Genomic DNA, 19,338 nt, shown 5'->3' with positions numbered 1-19,338 from the left:
CTATAGGGGGCAGTGTTTCTGTAGTGGCAATCTTTACTTGTATGGGCAATGTTTCCGTAGATCCATTCTTTACCTTGTAGGGTCTGTTTTTCTATACTTCCTTTCTCCACCAGTAGGAGGCAGTGTTTCTGTAGTTCTCCTCTTTATCTATAGGGGGCAGGGTTTCTGTAGTTCTGGTCTTCATCTGTAGGGGACAATGTTTCTGTAGTTTTTCTGTTTCTGCCTGTAGAGTGTTTCAATAGTTCCTGTATCTGCCTATAGAGGGCAGTGTTTCCGTAGTTTTTCAATACAGAAGACAGTGTTTCTGAAGTTCCTGTCTCAGCCTATAAGGTCTGTTTTTTTGTTTCTGCCTGTAGAGGACAGTGTTCTTATTGTTCCTGTCTCCACCGATAGGGAGCAGTGTTTCTCTAGTTCCAGTCTTTACCTGTAGGGGGCAGTGTTTCTGAAGTTCCTGTCCAGACATTTTATCATATTGGCGGAATATTAGATATGACTCCAATATTAATTTATCTGCTTGGATAAATTTGGGCTATTATGTTGTAAGATCAGTAGAAAAGCATTTCACCAATAAAGTTTATTATATGTTAATTTTGAAGTGACTCTGCACTTGTTATCTGTAATGAAACTCTGAAGGCCTGAGCTAGTTTTTGTGCCATGTTAAACTGACTTCAGAACAGTTAAAATTCGAGTTCATATTTTATTTAACATAAATCATATTGCAGTCAATGTGAACAGCTGGGGTTTCAATATACACAATAGAATCGTAACATTTTAAGCCCCTCCCCATCTGGCCCCACCCACAACAACCTCCCCCCAAATGAAAATCAAATGATGCCCTACCCCCTAGCCTCGCCCACGTCCCTTTAAACAAACACACGACCCCCCCCACCCCACAACAGCCCCACCCACCTGATACAATGCTCTGCCCATCAACGCTGTGTGTGATTTGTGTTTGAATGTGTGTGTGTGTGTGTTATGTAGCAGCAAACTCCAAACTGATGTACTCCGGCGTGTTTCCATTTATTCACTGCCACCTGTCACACCTGCAGCCAATCAGCAGCGACCACCTGCAGGTTTTACTTCTCCAGCTCTGGCTTTGAGGAACATTAAAAGGAACATATTGGGTCGCATAAGCCCCCCACCACCACACACACACACTGTCCTCTGTTCCTCCTACTCCCACTAGCCCCTACCCAGTGCCGGCGCTACCACGGACCTGTCCATCCTATCAGAGAATGTTTAAGGCGCATCTGCTTCCTCTAAGTTACAAGCCCCTCCCACACTGGGGTGACAAGCTCCTCCTTCACTGGAGTGACTGTCAGGTTGCCGGGGCAACAGTCCGAGACAGCGTTTGGAGTTTGCTGCTGCTGACCGATGTGTAATGGATGGATGAGGGGGCGTGTCCTTCTGACCACCTGTGTGATGTCAGGTGTCCTCACCACGCAGAATTAAAAATAATAAAAAAAATAAACGACGTGGGCATCATCATCATCATCAGCGCTGTGGCGTTCATCGAATCACCGAGCAACATTCACTGACCACCCACACCTCCCCTCCCTCCCCCGTCCATCATCATCATCATCCTCATCCTCGGCAGCGTTTCGCTGTCGGCCATCTTTGAGTCCAGTCCGGTGTGTGATGTTGGCGCCCCCCTGTGGCGTGTAAACGGCTGAATGCTGTGTCTTGGAAGTAAAACAGAGAAACATGGGAGGAGGGGGGAGGAGAGGAGAGGCAGAGGGGGGAGGAGGAGAGGGTGGGGTTTCTTCTTCTTCTTTTGTTTTAAAACAGAAAAGCGTCTTCTGGCGTGCTGCTTCCTGTCGCTGCAGCTCCTGCTTCGGCCGACGAGCAGGACTGAGGAGGGGAGGAGGAGGAGACAGGGGAGGAGGAGGTGAGGAGTGGAGGGGGGAGAGGGGAGGAGAAGGAGTATGGAGGATCATGGGACGCCGAGTTATTTAAGACATCTCTCGAAGTAGGTGGAGCCAATGTAGCCGCCGCGCAGAGAACGATGGACGTTCTGCTCAAAGAGCCGCCGGTTCGTCTGGAGGACCTCTGCTGCCTCCTTGTTCAACGGATCCTCAGGGTTTGGCTCCTGCGGGGGAGGAGGAGGGAGGTGGAGAGGAGGAAGGAGGGAGGAAACAAGGAAGGAGGAAGGAAGGAAATATGAAACGGGGAGGAAGGAGAGAGAGGAAGTCAGTTAATTACACCATCAATTTATCACCAAAATGGCTGTTCTACTCTACAAATGTCAAATGAGGAGAAGAAAGAGAAGAAGTAGACGAAAGAAAAGAAGGCGAGGAAGAAGTTGAAGAAGGAGAAGACAGAGAAGCAGCAGTAAATGCAGTGGTTGTCTGTGGTGGACTCACTAGAAATAGATACTGTAGACCGTAGATGATGGAGTTTATTGTCAGAACAGGCTTCCAGTCCTCTCTGAAGGTAGAAGAAGAAGAAGAGTCAGAAACACCAAAACTCAAGCTGGACGTTCTCATCACAACACCTGAGCTCACCTTAAGATGTTTAGGCAGACGTTTCCCTCCAGGTCGATATTGGGGTGATACACCAACGTCTCACACTTTACCTTGGGGGGGTCGTGGGGGTAACCCTGTCCTACCTGCAACACACAGACCTCAGGTTGAACCACCAAGGGGAGTTTATTTGTCACCACAGGAAGTAGACCTGAGGGACCCCATTCTGGGACTAATGTCTGAACTATCATCTGGGTCCTGCAGATTTAGTAAACTCAGGCAGCAAGAACTAGAAACCACACAAACACTCCAAACAACAGAGCAGAGGAAAATATTAATAAAAGGTCTGAAAACATTAATAAAATGTGTGTAAAAAGATCCTTTCATTGTCCAGAACCAGTGATCATACATTAAAGTTTTTTCTGGTGAATTATCAGAAAACAGAAACACATCCAAAGCACCGATGCTTGTTTCTATGACTATGTAAAACTATGATACATCCCATAATACTGATGATTATAGAGAAAAAGAGCAGGAACCAGATTTAGAGTTGAAACTGTGCGTCTTTCTGTTGTAGTTTCACTTCTTTCTGTACAGATTTTGTGTCTTCTTGTTGTGATTTTGCATCTTTATGTGGTAATTTTGCGTCTGTGTGGTGATTTCATCTCACTTTGAGGTAAGTTTGTGAGCTTCTGTAGTGGTTTGTCGTAATTTCTTGGTGTTTTTTCATCATTTTGTGGTAACTTTGTTTTTCTCTGTAGTGATTTTGAGTGCTTCTGTTGGGATTTGTCATATTCTTGTGGTCATTTTTTTATCTGTTGGGCAATTTTGTGGTGATCTGATGTCAGTTTTTAGCAGAACTCAAATGTCTTTTTCCTCTTAAAATGTCATGAGTCTGTCTGCCGTACTGATGAAGTTCTGAGACTCAGAAATTATGGAAAAAGTCCATTAAAAAGTGATAAATCTGGACGCACCTCTATGAACTTCAAGAGCCTGGAACTCTTGAAATAATTGTAGTATGAATGTAGAACTTTGACCATTAATAAAGTTACTGTAGACGAAGAACCAGACGATTGAGGAGGTTCTGATGTTATTTCTCTGCCACACTGATCATTATAAACATTAAGTTTAATCTGTTAAAGTCAACCTGCTCAGCTGCTCTTTAACCATAAATGAATGGAATCAGACAGTTTTAAAGCCACGGTACAAACAGTGAAGCTGCTGTGTTCTGGTGAAGAAGTTTCTCACCTTAAAGCTGAAGACAAACTTTCCTCCTTTATAAATACCCTGTGAGACAAACACAAACATGTCATTCAGTCTGTCCTTGTTTCAATGCAGATAAGAAGTCTCAGCAAACCAGCATCCATCTTCATCTTAAAATAAGGAGAATGCCTGTTTAACTTTACACTGAAGCTGCAACTAACAGTTATTTTCATCAGTCTGTGGTTGATTTTCTGGATGCGTCGATCAGCTGTTTGGTTCTAAAACACCAGAAAATGTTAAAAATGTGGATCAGAGTTCCCTTAAATATCGTGTTTAGTCCAAACATCTTCAGTTTACCGTCACAGAGGAAAGAAATCAGAAAATATTCACACTGAAGAAGCTGAAACCACAGAATTTAGATTTACTTACCATCTTTAAAATGACTCAAACTGATAGATACCGTATTAAAAGTGTTGCAGCTCAAGTGTCTTTGTCTTACTGGATTTCATTTTCATCACCTGCTGGTTGTTTTGTGTCAGCTTTTGTTCATTTTGCATCAATTTTTGGTAAAATTTGCATAGTTTTCTGGTTGTTTGCTTCAATTTTTGCTTGTTTTAAGTCACTTCCTGATCATTTTGTCACATTCTCGTCATTTTATTTTTGTTCCTTGTTATTTAACAATTACTCAATCTAATTACCTGACAAGACAGTAAGCAGAGTAATTTATGAGTTTATTACTTGATCTCTCACGTACATATTCAACCCTTTATCTTGTACGTTTATGTATGCAGGTTTTACTGTTTTCTAGCAGCAGCACCCACCTCGTCTGGTGAGATGATGAGTCTGAAGTTGAGGAGGTCGTCGTCATCAGGGAAGTTGATCTCACACGTCTTTGGCAAGTTCAACTCATTGATGTCTACAACACAAACAGACACACAATCAGCTTTTGTTCATCTGCAGCAACCAGGAAATCAGTTCACTTCATTCCGACTCAAAGCAACAGCTGCTGCAGCAAAGAGAAATCAGGTGATGTGCTGCATATCAGGTTTGTTCGGAGCTCGTTTTGGGTCTCTTCGTGGCCATTTTGCATATATTTGTGGTCATTTTTTGTTGCTTTGTGGTTGTTTTCAATCGCTTTTGGTCATTTTTGGTTTCAATTTGGTTGCTTTTTGATTTCATCTAATTTTAATCCTCTTCTGTTACTTAAAAAAAGCTGTAGTTTCTACAGTATGTGGAGAGAACATTTCTTCCAGGGTTTTAACATCTGTTGGACATGTTGATTCCACGATTTCCCCCATTTTTTGTAAAATAAATAATCAAAGATGCAGGACATTAGATTGTGGAGAAAAGGAAAGAAAGTAAAAACAGCCAGTTACTGCTGCTGGATAGTTCAGAGGGTTTTAGAGCTGATTCATATTAAAATGTGAGTGAAGCTGCTAGTGTTAGACTGGTTTAGGAATGGTTATGAACTAGTCATAACCTGGTTTAGGACTGCTTGTAGACTGGTGTCAGACTGACCTTACCCCTGTTTTATACCAGTCTTAGACTAGCTTCAGATTAGTCACAGACTGGTTTATGACTGTGGTTGGACTGAGTCAACACTGTCGTTATACCAGTCTTAGACTGGTTCGAGCTCCTCAGGTCCACCCTCCTCCTGTCACACCTGTCTGTTCACAGGTGTGCTCAGGTGTTTAGGTTGTGAACCTTCTAAATGTCAATGAGTTTCTGAGGAAGATGATGAACCACAGACAGAGACAACAGTGTCCTGACACCTGGACTAGCTGATTAGCTGTCAGCAGGTGTGCTCTGACCTTAGTCACACCTGGTCAGGTGAAAAGAACAAGTTTGCCGGCCTTCAGACAATCACACACAGAGCTGACACAGCAAGTTGGCTGGTTAAAGATACCTGCTGTTAGCTAATTAGCATTTAAACCGCTGTTTGGGAGGCTGTCAGTGCTGGTTAGCAGTAAGCAGAGCACAACAGTTCCGCACTTCGTGTTGTTTGGTGTTAGCTGTGTGCTAACACGCTAGCCTCAAACGGTCAGCTCTTGTCTGCGTTTTGTTTTCAAATGCAGCAGCAGTTAGCCGCGTTAGCTGCGGTTAGCAGCGTGCTAACAGTTAGCCTCAGAGTTATAACAACAGCCGTTTTATGGGCTCATGTACCCGGTCAGTGGGGGTTCGTGTTCACCGCTGGTTTACTGGTAACTGGTCAGCCGGCAGGCAGCACAGCTAACCGGGCCGCCGGTGGTAACTAGCCTACCTTTCTGTATCCGGAGCTGGGCCGCGCTGGCTTTCTTCCCCCCGGCTCCGGTTCTGTTTCCTCCAGCAGATTCCTCGTCTTTCTTCTGCTGCTTCAGGGAAAAGAGCTTAATCATCTTCAGAGCTTTGATCACCTGCTTCCTGAACTCTGCGTCTCTGCGGGGAGCGGGCCGTCCGTGTGCCGGGCAATGTTGGCAGGTCAGAGCGGTCTATCAGCACCGGAGTGTGGATGGAGTTGGTGCGTCTCTACCGAGGACACTGATCACTGAGGCTAACGAAGCTAGCTTAGCTGTTAGCATCAGGAGAGGCCGGGCAGGGGGAGGGGAGAGGGGAGGGGGGTCTGTTATTTATGTCAGAATATTTTAAATACTGTCACAATAAACTGAGGTTTCACTGCTTTAGCTAGATTATGATTGGCTTTGGACTGGCATTGATTTAGTATCTGGTTGTCAATTTGATCAGCTGATTTTGAAATTATTTTCAGACTAGTTTCAGACTTGGTTTAGACTTTTTGAAAACATGTTGTAGACTGGTTTTGATGGACTGAATTTAAATTGGTTTTGGACTTATTGGATTTATTGGTTATCATGGTTAAGACCCTGCAATATAAATTTATCTGATCCTATAATAGTGTATACAAAACACATTTAAGTGAACAATTTTGACACTAAGGCTAACACTATAAAATACCATGTTTAGGACATTACAATAATATATAAATTACAAATTAATATATCACTACTAAGGTGAAGAAAACCATATACTACGTAAATTTAAGATCCCACAATATTGTTAATTATGTAAATTTGTCTGATTATTTAAATATTAAGATGCTACAATATTATCAGTTATACAGATCTGGTTAATTCATATAATAACGATAAAACTCCACAATATATAAAGCGCAACTTTACCTGACTAATTATTGAAATAAGTAACAGTACAGCAACAGATTCTCTAGCAAATTTCCTGATTAATTTGGATTATTAATTATGGGCAATATCTTACAAAATTATGAGTCATTATTAATCCCACAGTGGAGGAATTTACAAAATTAAAGGGCAAAGTATAAAATTACAGAAAAATTAAAATGAACAAAAAAATACATCTGACTACCGCTTCTTCCATATGTTCATATTAAATTGTACAGATTATACATAAAACACATCCTCGTTTAAAACAAGCGTTTCCAAGAAGTCAAGCTGCTTCCAAAACCAGTTTCGTTTAATTCTGATGTTTTAGAGAAGAAAACATTAGTTGTTGTTATTTATCTTTTTTTTTTTAGATATTTTTAAAGTGACAAACTAAGAAAATACAGGTCCCAAAATGCCTTTTTGCACCGGCTACGTGGTGGCGTCACGACGCAGGGGCGGGGCGTGCACCTTTTCTCTGCCATATTTTATTTACTACATTTATATATTTATTTCACCGCCTGTGTCACTCCGAGCGCAGCGCAGCGTGTGTCTGCAGTCACCTGTGTGATGTAATCGGTGCGGGGTTCAACGTGTCACGGCACCGACCCACCACACTGAACCGAGTCCCGCACGGCACCGCAGCCGACTGCCACACAATAGAGCCGAGAACAATAGCTGCGCTTTATCCCTGACACGGTGCTGGTGTCAGTGCGGCGGCGAGTGGGGCCTAGTTCCTGCGGAGGGTTACCACCGAGAGGCGGTTGAAGACGTTGCCGTTGTGTGTGTTTTGAAGCCCCCCGGGAAGAAGAGCGAGGAACACGTTGTAACGTGCTGAGGGGGGAGTGAGAGAGCGAGAGAGAGAGGGAAGGAGGGAGGGAGGGAGTGACTGAGTGAGAGAGGGGGGAGTGAACGGGCAGCAGCACTGCGCCCTTCACTTTATCGATATCGATCACTTTGGTAATCAAGACATTTACAGCCGCCACGGGGCCGTTGGGCTAGCCCAGGAGCTAGCCGGAGCACCGAGAGCTAACGCCATGGGACGCATGTGAAGCAGCCCGGGAGCTAACAGCAGCCTGGCGGAGAAAGAAACAAGGAAGCGGACGGCTAGCTGCGCTACACAGAAGCTAACGTTGGCTAACTGGTGGCTAATATTCATTCTAATGAGCGACCCAGGAGCATGCGACCTGATACGAAGAGGTGAGCCGCAGTGTCCATGTGTGGATGAGTGTTAGCAGTCGACTTTCAGTTCGTCCACCTGCCCAACGGCTCTTTACGGAGCCCGGACATAATGAAAGAGGAAGCTTGCGGGGGGCGGACAGACGGACTGCTAGCCCAACATGCTAACACACTCACCTTTACAGCCCGGGGGCGGGTGGGGGGGCAGAGTGCGTCCTCTCAGGTGTGTGATTATTTAATTAACAGAACAATCGGCGTGTTACCGGTGCAGGTGTCTGTGTGTGTTTGCTCGCGCTCCCTGAATGTAGGTTACTGTGACGCGCTAGCTATTAGCCGCTAGCTGCTACTACCAAGTGGAGCCAGATGCGCATCTTCATTATTCCTGCTGCTAACTTGTGTTAGCTCGCTGTTAGAGGCTGCAACTAACCCTTAACTCTCTATCGAATCATCTGCTGGGTGTCTTATCGAATAACTGACTAACAGTGTATTTGGTCAAACGTAGCAGAAATGATCGGAAGAAGCACAAACACGTTTTAGCTCCAGGTTGTTTTTTCTGGTCATCAGGGTTAAATCTGAAGCTGTTTTACTTTCCTTCACAGCTGACAAAAAAATCAGCCAACAGTCATCTGAGCATAACACTGTGGATAATTGTTTTGTTTCATAAGATCTGATTATTAACACGGTTATCGAGTAATGTTCCTGGGCGTGAAATGATTGCTTCATCGGTTATTTGCTGCAGATCTGAGCTTCACGGTTTCTTAATATTACACGAGTTTACAATGTGAAAGAACTGCTCAAATTACTGGATTAGTTCTCAGTCACTGAATTAATCTCAAACTGTTTTGGTAATTAGTCGGTTTGAGTTATTTTAAATAAAAACGGTCTAAATTTTGTTCTTTGCTTCTTCAGTGTGAATATTTTCTGGTTTCTTTCCTCCACTATGACATTAAACTGAAGATCATTGGACAAAACAAGACATTTCTGGATTATCTGTCACATGTAACAGAGAAAGCAGCTCTCCCGATTAATGAATTATTAGTTAAGGTGCCTGGCGATCAGTGAATTCATGATTATTGGTTGCAGCTCAGAGCTTCCTGGTTTGTCGTCAGTATGTTAATGATTAGTTTTTTAACTGTTTGGTCTCTGCAATGTCAGAAAATGGTGAGAATGCCAATCAGAGACCAGTTTTCTTGCAGTTTCACAATATCGGGTTGAAATTTTCATTAAATTCTTCACACTGTTAATCTGCTGATTGATTTTCATCTAATCAATAATCAAAGACCATGTTAAATGTTCCTCACTTGAGACATTTATTCCAATAATCAGCATATCTGGCAAAGAAAAGCTTAAAATCCTCACATTTGAGAAGATGGAAACAGCTCATGTTTGCCAAAATAGATGCTGATTGATTTTTTTATTTTTTTTTTAATGTTCAACTAATCCATTGGTCACTGCAGGTCATTTTTGTTTTTCAGTTGGTAAATATCATCCTTTAGCCACCTCTGTGAGTTATTTCTGTAAAAATGTGAATCAGAGTTTCCTCAAATGTCCAAAGAGCTTCAGTTTACTGTCACAGAGGAGAGAAAAAACAAAAATTATTCACACCGAAGAAGCTGAAATCACAGAACTTTGACTGTCTTTATTAAAAAATTAAACAATATCATCTATCAATCATCAGAATAGTGTGTGATTAATTTGTTAGCAGGCAAATAATTGATAATCATTGCTTATGTTTTTTTCAGTTTCTAGCTGAAGGCAGTTTGTTCCTCAATAACTGATTATGTATATAATAATATATTAATTTAAACCAGAAGTGTCATTTATCAAGCAAAAATCAGAAAACTCCAAATATTGTCTGATTCCAGCCTCATACCAGAACTCTTGTCATAATTCTCTGCTTTTGTTTGAACATGAACATAAAATGTTTTTTGGTTAGACGCCCATAAAGCTCAACAGGTGAAGTGTTCAAACCATGTATGGGGGCTGGTCCCCGATGGAGCAGCCTGGGTTCGATTCCTGCTCGCGGCCCTTTGCTACATGTCTTCTCCCACGTTTCGTGTCTCTCTTCACTGCACCTATCAATAAAAGCTGAAAAACGCCCCCCAAAAAATGGTTTTTGGACCTTCAGATGTCGTTTTGTCCAAAACTCAAATAAATATCAATATCACTGCATTGATAACACGTTATTGTTCTGTATAACAATATTAGATAGTTAAATCTCCTTGCCTGTTGGTAAAAACCATGTGGATAGAATATTGATCAATATATCCTGATCAGATTGATCGAGTCAGAGCTGCAGCTACTGACTGTTTTAATTTTAGTCATATTTTAAAGCAGACGCAAACTTCAGATGAAGCTTTTTTTGTCATTTGTCTTCATAAATTGGATAATTTTTAGGGTTTGGACTCTTGGTTATAGGAAAATGAGACATTTGAAGATATTGATCGTTTTATTAGTTAAAGAACCGTTTTTACTGAAGCATGTTGGTTGTTTTCACTCACTAAAGTACATTTATGAGGCGGATAACAGCAGTTCAAAATGCTTTACATAGAGAATGAAAAATGTATGTTTAAAGTTTGAAATGGAAACACCAAGAGAAGTTTAACCAGAATCTTAGACTCCAGTATAGTTGTGTATTATTTAAAAGCAGGGGAAGGACAGAACAGTGTAAACAAAATGTATAAAATAGTGATAAATATGGTGCTTTTGACTTTTTTTTTTTTTACATGTGAGAAAATAACTTGGTGTTTTCTCTAAAAAGCCTTCTGTTCACATTTCAGATTGTCACAGCGCTGTAATGTAGAAATTTTTCATATTTTTTGCTTTAAAAAAAATAAATCAAGAATAAAACAGTTAAAACTTCTTAAATATTTGGACTTTACTTCCAGTAAATCACGTGACTTTAGTTTCTGTGGAGGAAAAGTCAGTTTTCCAGCTTCTTAATGTGATAATTTCAGTTTTTCTTCAAATTCGAATCTTCCTGTTAAAGCTTCCATCAGACAAAAGCAGCAAATTAAAGACCTCAGAAACTAATCTGTACTAAAGTCGTTAGTTGCAGCTCTGATTATTAAAGTGAAAAGAACAAAAACGTCAGCAAGATCAGGAAATGAAGGGGAAATCAGTTTTACAGACAATCTGTTGTTTCAGGTTCATCAACTTTTAATCTTTTTAATCATCATTTATATGTTGCTCTTTTTTATTGAGTTTTAAAAGGAGAGAAGCTAACAATTCTCAATTTTCATTACAGGACAAATAATATGTCAGAGCTTCAGTCTGCAAATTACAGAGATCAGACGCTTAATCAGTTAGTTTGCTGAGATCAGGAGTCACTGAACTGGTTTATTAAAGTGAAAAGAAGAACAGCAGCAAAGATTAGAAATAAAGCAGAAAGACATTTTTATAAAGGTCATCGGCCGATTTAGTTCCTTTTGTCACGATTGTTTAATCTTCAGCCAAAATTAAACCAGCTCTAGTTTCTTATTGTAAGCTTATTCACTGTCAGATAGTCCAGAAAAAAATAGTATTTTGAAGAAGACAAGAATCTGCTGGATCAAGAACAGACGTGTTGGTGCAACAAATAAAAGTAAGAAAATGGAAAATCAGGTGTTTGAAAGGATGTGTAGAGATCTGCTCAGTATTGACAAAAGACTGATTATTAATCGACAAGCCAGAAGAAAATCAATGATTGTGAGGACCTGGAAGCAGAAAAATCAAACCTTTTTCAGTTTCCCACACTTAAGAGAACAAACGATTAATCAGAGACTAATCTGAAATGAAATAATCAGCAGAATGATTTTTCTGAAGTGATTTTAAAGTTGGAAGAAAATCCAGCATCAGCACCTTCTCACTTCTAAACATTTTCATATTTATCCATCAGTCTGTCAGTTATTTTCTCAGGAATCATTTTGTCAGAAAATCTGAGAAATATGTCTCCTACAACCAACAGCTGAGAAGATGAATCATTAAATAAAACTGATCTTTTCTGTTTGTGTAAGCAAATATGTGAATACAAAAAAAATAATGAAAGTTCTCAACACAAACATGTTCATAAAATACCAAACATATTGGTAAATGTGGTCGTGAAATATGTAAAATACATGACCAAAATGTCTGAAATATTTTAATAAAATACCTGAGAAATGTCAAACATAAAATTCATGAATAGTCTGGATTATTTCTGAAAAAATAGGTTTTAAAAAATTGTCATAAATATGTTATTAAATGGAATGGGGAAAATAATAATGAAATGCCTCAAAAATATTAAATGCACCTCCAAAAATTTATGAAATTCCTTAACATATATATAGTATGAATTATCACAGGGAATGACTGAAATGTGATATAGAAATGACTGACAGTTATTTGGTAAATTCTCAGGACTAAGACTCGTTGATTCAAAGGTTTGAGTGAGATCAGAACCATGTTTCTGCTGCCTGTCTGACACTGTTTATCCTGTCTGTCTGTCTGTTCTGTCCGTCGGTCCAGCTGACTTGTTCGGGTATGTCGGGCAGTAAGGCGCTGGGCGGGGGGGCTGGCGGCGGGGCGAGGCGCAGGCGGACTCGGTGCCGGCGCTGCCAGGCCTGCATGAGGACAGAGTGTGGAGAGTGCCACTTCTGTAAGGACATGAAGAAGTTCGGAGGGCCCGGCCGGATGAAGCAGTCCTGCCTGCTGAGACAGTGCACGGCGGTAAGCACACACACACGGACACACACACACACACGGACACAGTAGTGACTGATTGACAGGTGATCGATAGATGATTGTCAGGTATCTGAGGTTCTGGATCAATCAGGAACCTTGAAGGAGCGTCAGTGTTCTCACTGCTGGTCCTTACAGTGACCCAATCAGACACATGTAAACTCACCAACATATAATCCAGAAGGAGCTGTTAGTCCACACATGAAGCACTGAATGAACAAGAATAACGTTTGTGTGAACAGTCCTCCAATAAAGGTTCTAATTGCCTCGTTTGTTTCCCTAAATGATAATGAGGTTCGTTTACTTGGAAAAATATCCAGAATTTGTTGGTAAATGTATAAAACGGAACATAAGAGCAGCTGTCTGATCCTTAAAACATCATAAAGAATGTAGATTCTATGTTAATTCATCCAGGATAGACTGAAATCATCACAACAAAACCTACAGACACAAAATTTATGTACAATATCAGGCTACACAATCTCAATCAAATTAACAGGATAGTTCATTGATTGGAGGAACAAAATATTGATTATTGATATTATACTTATTCTAGTATTAATGTACAAATCAGAATTAAAATAATCTTCAGATGCATTTGGGACATCTCCTTGAGGCTGAATATAAATTAAACTGAACCAGAACTCACTGGGTTCCCTAAACACTTGACATCAAATTAAAAACCCACATAAATATCATTGAAATGAATGTATTTAAGCACAAACTTTAATCCACAGAAACCTGCAGCACATGTACAGCACGATAGTGTGACGTAAGCTGCTACATGAGCCATAAGAAGATAACATCAGCTGCTACTGTAGCCTAATAATGTAATGTTAGCTGCTACATTAGCGTTAATGAAATACCAGAAACTAGTAAAGATAGCATTAGCTGCTGCGTTAGCTTTGAAAATAACAGACGCTAATACTTTAAGATAACATTGGCAATTGCAATAGCTTTATTAAGATAGCATTAGCTGCTACTTTTTTCAAAATATCATGATGTAAGCTGCTACATTAGCCTTAAGAATATAACATAAGCTGCTACTTTAGCCTCAATAATGTAAAGTTAGCTGCTACATTAGCTCTAATGAAATAACAGAAGCTCGTACTTTAAGATAACATTAGCTACTGCGTTAGCTTCATTAAGATAACATATGCTGTTATTTTTGATAAAATATCATGATGTAAGCTGCTACATTAGCCTTAGTGAAATAACAGAAGCTAATACTTTAAGATGACGTTGGCAGCTCCATTAGATTTATTAAGATAGACAGAAGCTGCCACTCCAGCTTAAACAATGTAATGTTAGCTGCTACATTAGCCTTAATGTAATAACAGAAGCTGATACTTTAAAGGGGAACTTCGGTTTTTTTCAGCCTGGGGTCTGTTTTCATATGTCTTTTCAGACATGTGAGTGATGGAGAAATGAATTATACATAGCTCCAGTATTTAGCCAGGCAGGCAACTTCGCAGCTCAGCTAGCAGCTCAGCTAGCGAAAAGTATGGGGCAACTTGCCACCCCCGCGTCAAAGTCCGCCCTAACGTGCTTTTTTCCCCACACTGACCGGCTCGGATAGTCCCAACGAGTGTCCCACAACATACTAGAGATGAGAAGTGAACGAAAACCTCCACATTACTTGGCGATTGCTATTTGTTGTGGTCTGTATTCAAATCTCAGGACGCTAGAAAGCAAATCTCGTTCCAAAATCGCGCGATAGCTCGCGCCAAAACACCGGTTTTGGCCTCTATTAGCATAGCATGCGGAATGCTACTGTCACAATTGACCAGCAGTAACAGGAACATTTCAGGATGAGAACGTTCCTTTTAGCTCCGACAGAACCAGAGGACCAGTGAGAGCTCATGTATAGTCCATCAGGTCACCATCGGCCTGGTTCTCCACATCTGTCTTCGTCTGCACGTCTGTACATCTGCTGGTGTCTGTCATGGCTTTAATGGAATTCATGCATCCGGCTGCTGACAGGAGATTGATCCTTAATTAACATGACACTGAACCTGCAGAACAGAACATGTCTGCATACTTCTGGTCAGAACATTGAGAACATGCTGCTGCTACACAGGGCTCAGATTTACATGTTCACATAATCCCCCGTTACACCTCCAGGAAGTCACACACATTGGTTGTGGCATCTCTGTGAGGACGCTGCCTGATTCTGATGTGAGCTAATGTCCTCACAGAGATAGACACGCACACACCTACACATGCTCCGTCTTCTTCAAACACTGAAGGTGTGATTTATGCTTTTTGTGTGTGTGTCGATTCTTCAAATAGCATCAGCGGAGCCCAGCAGGCGACGATGCTGGGTTTCCGTGGCAACCAGAGATGGTTGCTGGCGCTGTGAGAGAGTTTGGCTTTGATCCATGGAGATGCTTTAACATACCGAGCTCTGCTGCTCAGATTATCCCTGTTGGACATTTGTTTATCCGTTTGTTTGTTTATCTGTTTGCGATTCTGAAGAAACGGGAGAATGTCTGTTCAGTTAATGGGGGTGAGGACAGAGGAATGCAGGAGGAGAAGGGGTGAGGAGGGGTGAGGATAAAGGAGAGACACCCTCTGCTGGCAGCTGTAGGAACAACACATCTCCTTCTTTAATTGTTTATTTTTCTGTCATTTTGAAGTGACATCACTGCTATTTTTTCTGAAATCTGAAGCAGAATGAGAGATTTTAATTTACTGAAGAAAACTGTTCATCCCTTAGACCTAATCATTGCTGTCAACAGTAAAAATACACCAACATCAATATTCCAATCACTATTTTTAGTTGAGCCATGTTTGTGAATTCAGTTCATTATATATATATATATATATATATATATATATATATATATAATTAAGATTGAGTTTTTTTTGCCATTTTAATATTTAGGATTTGCAGCTAGTCCCAATCTCATACCATTTTCCTGATAAGACACATGCATATAGCATTAGAATATAAATGTAGCATTAGAGGGGAAATGTAACAATAGAGGGTAAATGAAGTGTTAGGGGGTAAATGTAGCATTAGAGGATAGATGTGGCATTAGAGGATGAATTTAGTATTAGAGGGTGAATGTAGTGTTTTATGGTCAAATATACTGTGTCTCCACAAGCTTCAACAGATGTAGAAAACCTGTTTTCTCTACACGAGGTCAGTAAATGTAGATCAGCTGTAGTACCTGGTTGTTCCATCAGGTGGAGTCTCTTACTGTTTAATACTGTAAAGACCAGAGGTGGTGTCACTAAGATTACAGTTCATGTTGGTCAGCAGAGAGCATTGTGGGAGTTTAGCTAGCAACAGACACCATGACAAAGACTTCTGTGGAGGTTAATGACCTCCAACCAGAACTCACACTAAGCTGTCAGCTGTTAACAGCAAATAGAATATTGTCCAGCTTATTTGTGTTTTGTTAACCACGCCCGACGGGTACGTCGGCGGGGTTATTGCATTTGGTGCGGTATCTGGCTGGGTATGTATGTATGTATGTGACTATGTCCGGTCCAATATCTCTGCAACCGCTGAAGTCAGGATAATCAAACTTGGCACTGAAGATCAGTCTAAAGTCCACTGCTCAGTTGTGGAGTTACAAGTCAGCAGATCAAGTAGGGAGGGAGATACGTACGATGATCAAAATTGATACATATTGCATCAGTTTTATAGGGAGGACAGGGTTTTCGCCAGCAGAGGGCGTGGTTCTGCCCTCTACTGAGGGCTCATCTAGTTCTGAAATTGTTTCATCATGACATCAGCCTAAAACTGCTGACGTTATGATACAACAGAGATGTTGAAGGAGACCTTTTGTTAGCATTAAATTAAGCTGGAGCGACCCCCGCTGACACAGCCGGAGCCCAAAGGCCTACGCAGCAGAACGGGCCATAGCAGACCCACACAGTGCCCCACCGGCCCACAGCCCCACCTCCCCCACGACCACCCGCCCGCCCTCCACCCCCACCACCTCTCACTCCCCCGCCCCCAAACCCCCACCCCACCACCAACCCACACCACCCCCCTCCCCCACCACGCCGCACCCCACAATTTATTTTCCCACAGTTTCCTTCTTTCACTATTACTGGGAAATCTAAACATGTGGAATCCCTTCTCCGATCGATTTGTGCACCCAAAGGCACAACAGCCCGCTGAGTCAGTGGAGGTTGCTGGGTTAGTGTCTGTGGATCTCACTCTGCTTTATCTATCACACCTTCCAAGGTGTGAATTAAAGAGCACAAATACACACGTGGACAAAATTGTTGGTACCCCTCAGTTAAAGAAGGAAAAACCCACAATTCTCACTGAAATCACTTGAAACTCACAAAAGTAACAATAAATAAAAATTTATTGAAAATTAAATAATCAAAAACAGCCATTACTTTTGAATTGTTGATTAACATAATTATTTTAAAAAACAAACTAATGAAACAGGCCTGGACAAAAATGATGGTACCTCTATAAAAGATTGAAAACTATTTGACCAGAGTGACATGATTAACTCAGGTGTGTCATTTAATTGACATCACAGGTGTTTCCAAACTCATAATCAGTCAGTCTGCCTATTTAAAGGGAGACAAGTAGTCACCCTGCTGTTTGGTGAAAAGGTGTGTACCACACTGAACATGGACAACAGAAAGCGAAGGAGAGAATTGTCCCAGGACATCCGAAAAAAAATTATAGACAAACATCTTAAAGGTAAAGGCTATAAGACCATCTCTAAACAGCTTGAAGTTCCTGTGACAACAGTGGCTCATATTATTCAGAAGTTCAAGACTCACGGGACAGTAGCCAACCTCCCTGGACGTGGCCGCAAGAGGAAAATTGATGACAAATTGAAGAGACGGATCGTTGGAATTGTATCCAAAGAGCCCAGAGCAACCTCCAAAGAAATTAAAGGTGAACTCCAAGGCCAAGGTACATCAGTGTCAGATCGCACCATTCGTCGTTGTTTGAGCCAAAGTGGACTTCATGGGAGACGACCAAGGAGGACACCACTGCTGAAAAAAACTCATAAAAAAGCCAGACTGGAATTTGCAAAAATGCATGTTGACAAGCCACAAAGCTTCTGGGAGAATGTCCTTTGGACAGATGAGACCAAACTGGAGCTTTTTGGTAAGGCACATCAACTCTATGTCCATAGACTGAAAAACCAAGCATACGAAGAAAAGAACACTGTCCCTACGGTGAAACATGGAGGAGGCTCAGTAATGTTTTGGGGCTGCTTTGCTGCATCTGGCACAGGGTGTCTTGAAAGTGTGCAAGGTACAATGAAATCTGAAGACTATCAAGGCATTCTGGAGAGAAATGTGCTGCCTAGTGTCAGAAAGCTTGGTCTCAGTCGCAGGTCATGGGTCTTCCAACAGGACAACGATCCAAAACACACAGCCAAAAACACCCAAGAATGGCTGAGAGAAAAGCGTTGGACTATTCTAAAGTGGCCTTCTATGAGCCCAGATCTGAATCCCATTGAACATATGTGGAAGGAGCTGAAACATGCCATTTGGAGAAGACACCCATCAAACCTGAGACAACTGGAGCTGTTTGCTCATGAGGAGTGGGCCAAAATACCTGTTGACAGCTGCAGAACGCTCATTGACAAATACAGAAATCGTTTAATTGCAGTGATTGCCTCAAAAGGTTGTGCAACAAAATATTAAGTTATGGGTACCATCATTTTTGTCCAGCCCTATTTCATTAGTTTGTTTTTTTAAATAATTATGTTAACCAACAATTCAAAAGTGATGGCGGATTTTGATTATTTAATTTTCAATAAATTTTTATTTATTGTTACTTTTGTGAGTTTCAAGTGATTTCAGTGAGAATTGTGGGTTTTTCCTTCTTTAACTGAGGGGTACCAACAATTTTGTCCACGTGTGTAAATAGAATACACCTTTTCCCTCAGAACACTGTCTGTGCCTCACTTTTTTGTCTGTCCTGTTTTTGCTTTATGTTTCACTTGGGTGTGCACAGCCCTCAATGGCATAATGTAGGAAACAGCTTGAAATAAACATGATGGGTTAATTCGCCATGAGGGCAGGTGATGGGCACACTCACAAATAAGAAAAAAATTGCATGCAGCTTAAGTGGTTGGTGTCATTTTTGAGCAGATATGCAGACCAAAAAAAGCATTAAATGAGGCTTTAGAATGAAAAAAGTTGAAAATATTGATGCACCTGTCTCACCTGTCTGACTCACCTGTCTGTCTGCAGCCGGTGTTGCCTCACACGGCGGTGTGTTTTGCGTGTGGAGAGGCGGGGAAGGAGGACACAGTGGAATCGGACGACGAGAAGTTCAGCCTCTCTCTGATGGAGTGTACCATCTGCAACGAGATCATCCACCCCAGCTGCCTAAAGGTGGGTGGCCTGGTCATACATCTGATCATACATCTGGTCACACACCTGCTGCTGCATCATCTTTTCCCAGCAGAACAAACAGATTCATGTGTCAGCAGCAATTATCCAGAACTGGTAGAAGTGATGCAGCTGCTGCTTCCTATCAGTACAAAATATATCCAAGATGATCAAGTGAAATGCTGCGTGAATTTGTCCTAAATGACTCAAATTTGTCTGAAATGACTCAAAATCAGTCCCAAACTAGAAAAGCACTCAGAGAGTGCAGACCTCCGCCAAGGATAGAGAGG

At 41.4% G+C, this 19,338-nt stretch overlaps 2 protein-coding genes across 2 annotated transcripts in view; one reads left to right on the top strand and one right to left on the bottom strand.

Moving 5' to 3' along the window:
- Window positions 1-683: 683 nt before the first annotated feature.
- On the bottom strand, window positions 684-6,223 carry ube2m (ubiquitin conjugating enzyme E2 M). The gene is made up of 6 exons (XM_022217579.2): window positions 5,926-6,223; window positions 4,487-4,581; window positions 3,711-3,749; window positions 2,505-2,608; window positions 2,364-2,427; window positions 684-2,089 (listed from the first exon to the last, which is right to left on the bottom strand). Exons 1-6 carry the CDS (start codon window positions 6,038-6,040, stop codon window positions 1,949-1,951), a joined length of 558 nt encoding a protein of 185 aa, XP_022073271.1. The 5' UTR covers window positions 6,041-6,223; the 3' UTR covers window positions 684-1,948.
- Window positions 6,224-7,249: 1,026 nt separating this feature from the next.
- zgc:158376 (uncharacterized protein LOC100101643 homolog) overlaps window positions 7,250-19,338 on the top strand; it is a 28,812-nt gene continuing 16,723 nt past the window's right edge. Inside the window, 3 exon segments of the mRNA XM_022217578.2 lie at window positions 7,250-8,035; window positions 12,500-12,700; window positions 18,908-19,051. Of these exon segments, the coding sequence (XP_022073270.2) occupies window positions 12,515-12,700; window positions 18,908-19,051 (330 nt within the window). The 5' untranslated portion in view covers window positions 7,250-8,035; window positions 12,500-12,514.

Source organism: Acanthochromis polyacanthus, chromosome 21 (genome assembly GCF_021347895.1).
Source record: "Acanthochromis polyacanthus isolate Apoly-LR-REF ecotype Palm Island chromosome 21, KAUST_Apoly_ChrSc, whole genome shotgun sequence".
Taxonomy (NCBI): domain Eukaryota; kingdom Metazoa; phylum Chordata; class Actinopteri; family Pomacentridae; genus Acanthochromis; species Acanthochromis polyacanthus.
The sequence above is the reverse complement of the archived record's forward strand: the minus strand, read 5'-3'. Positions and strand labels throughout refer to the sequence as shown.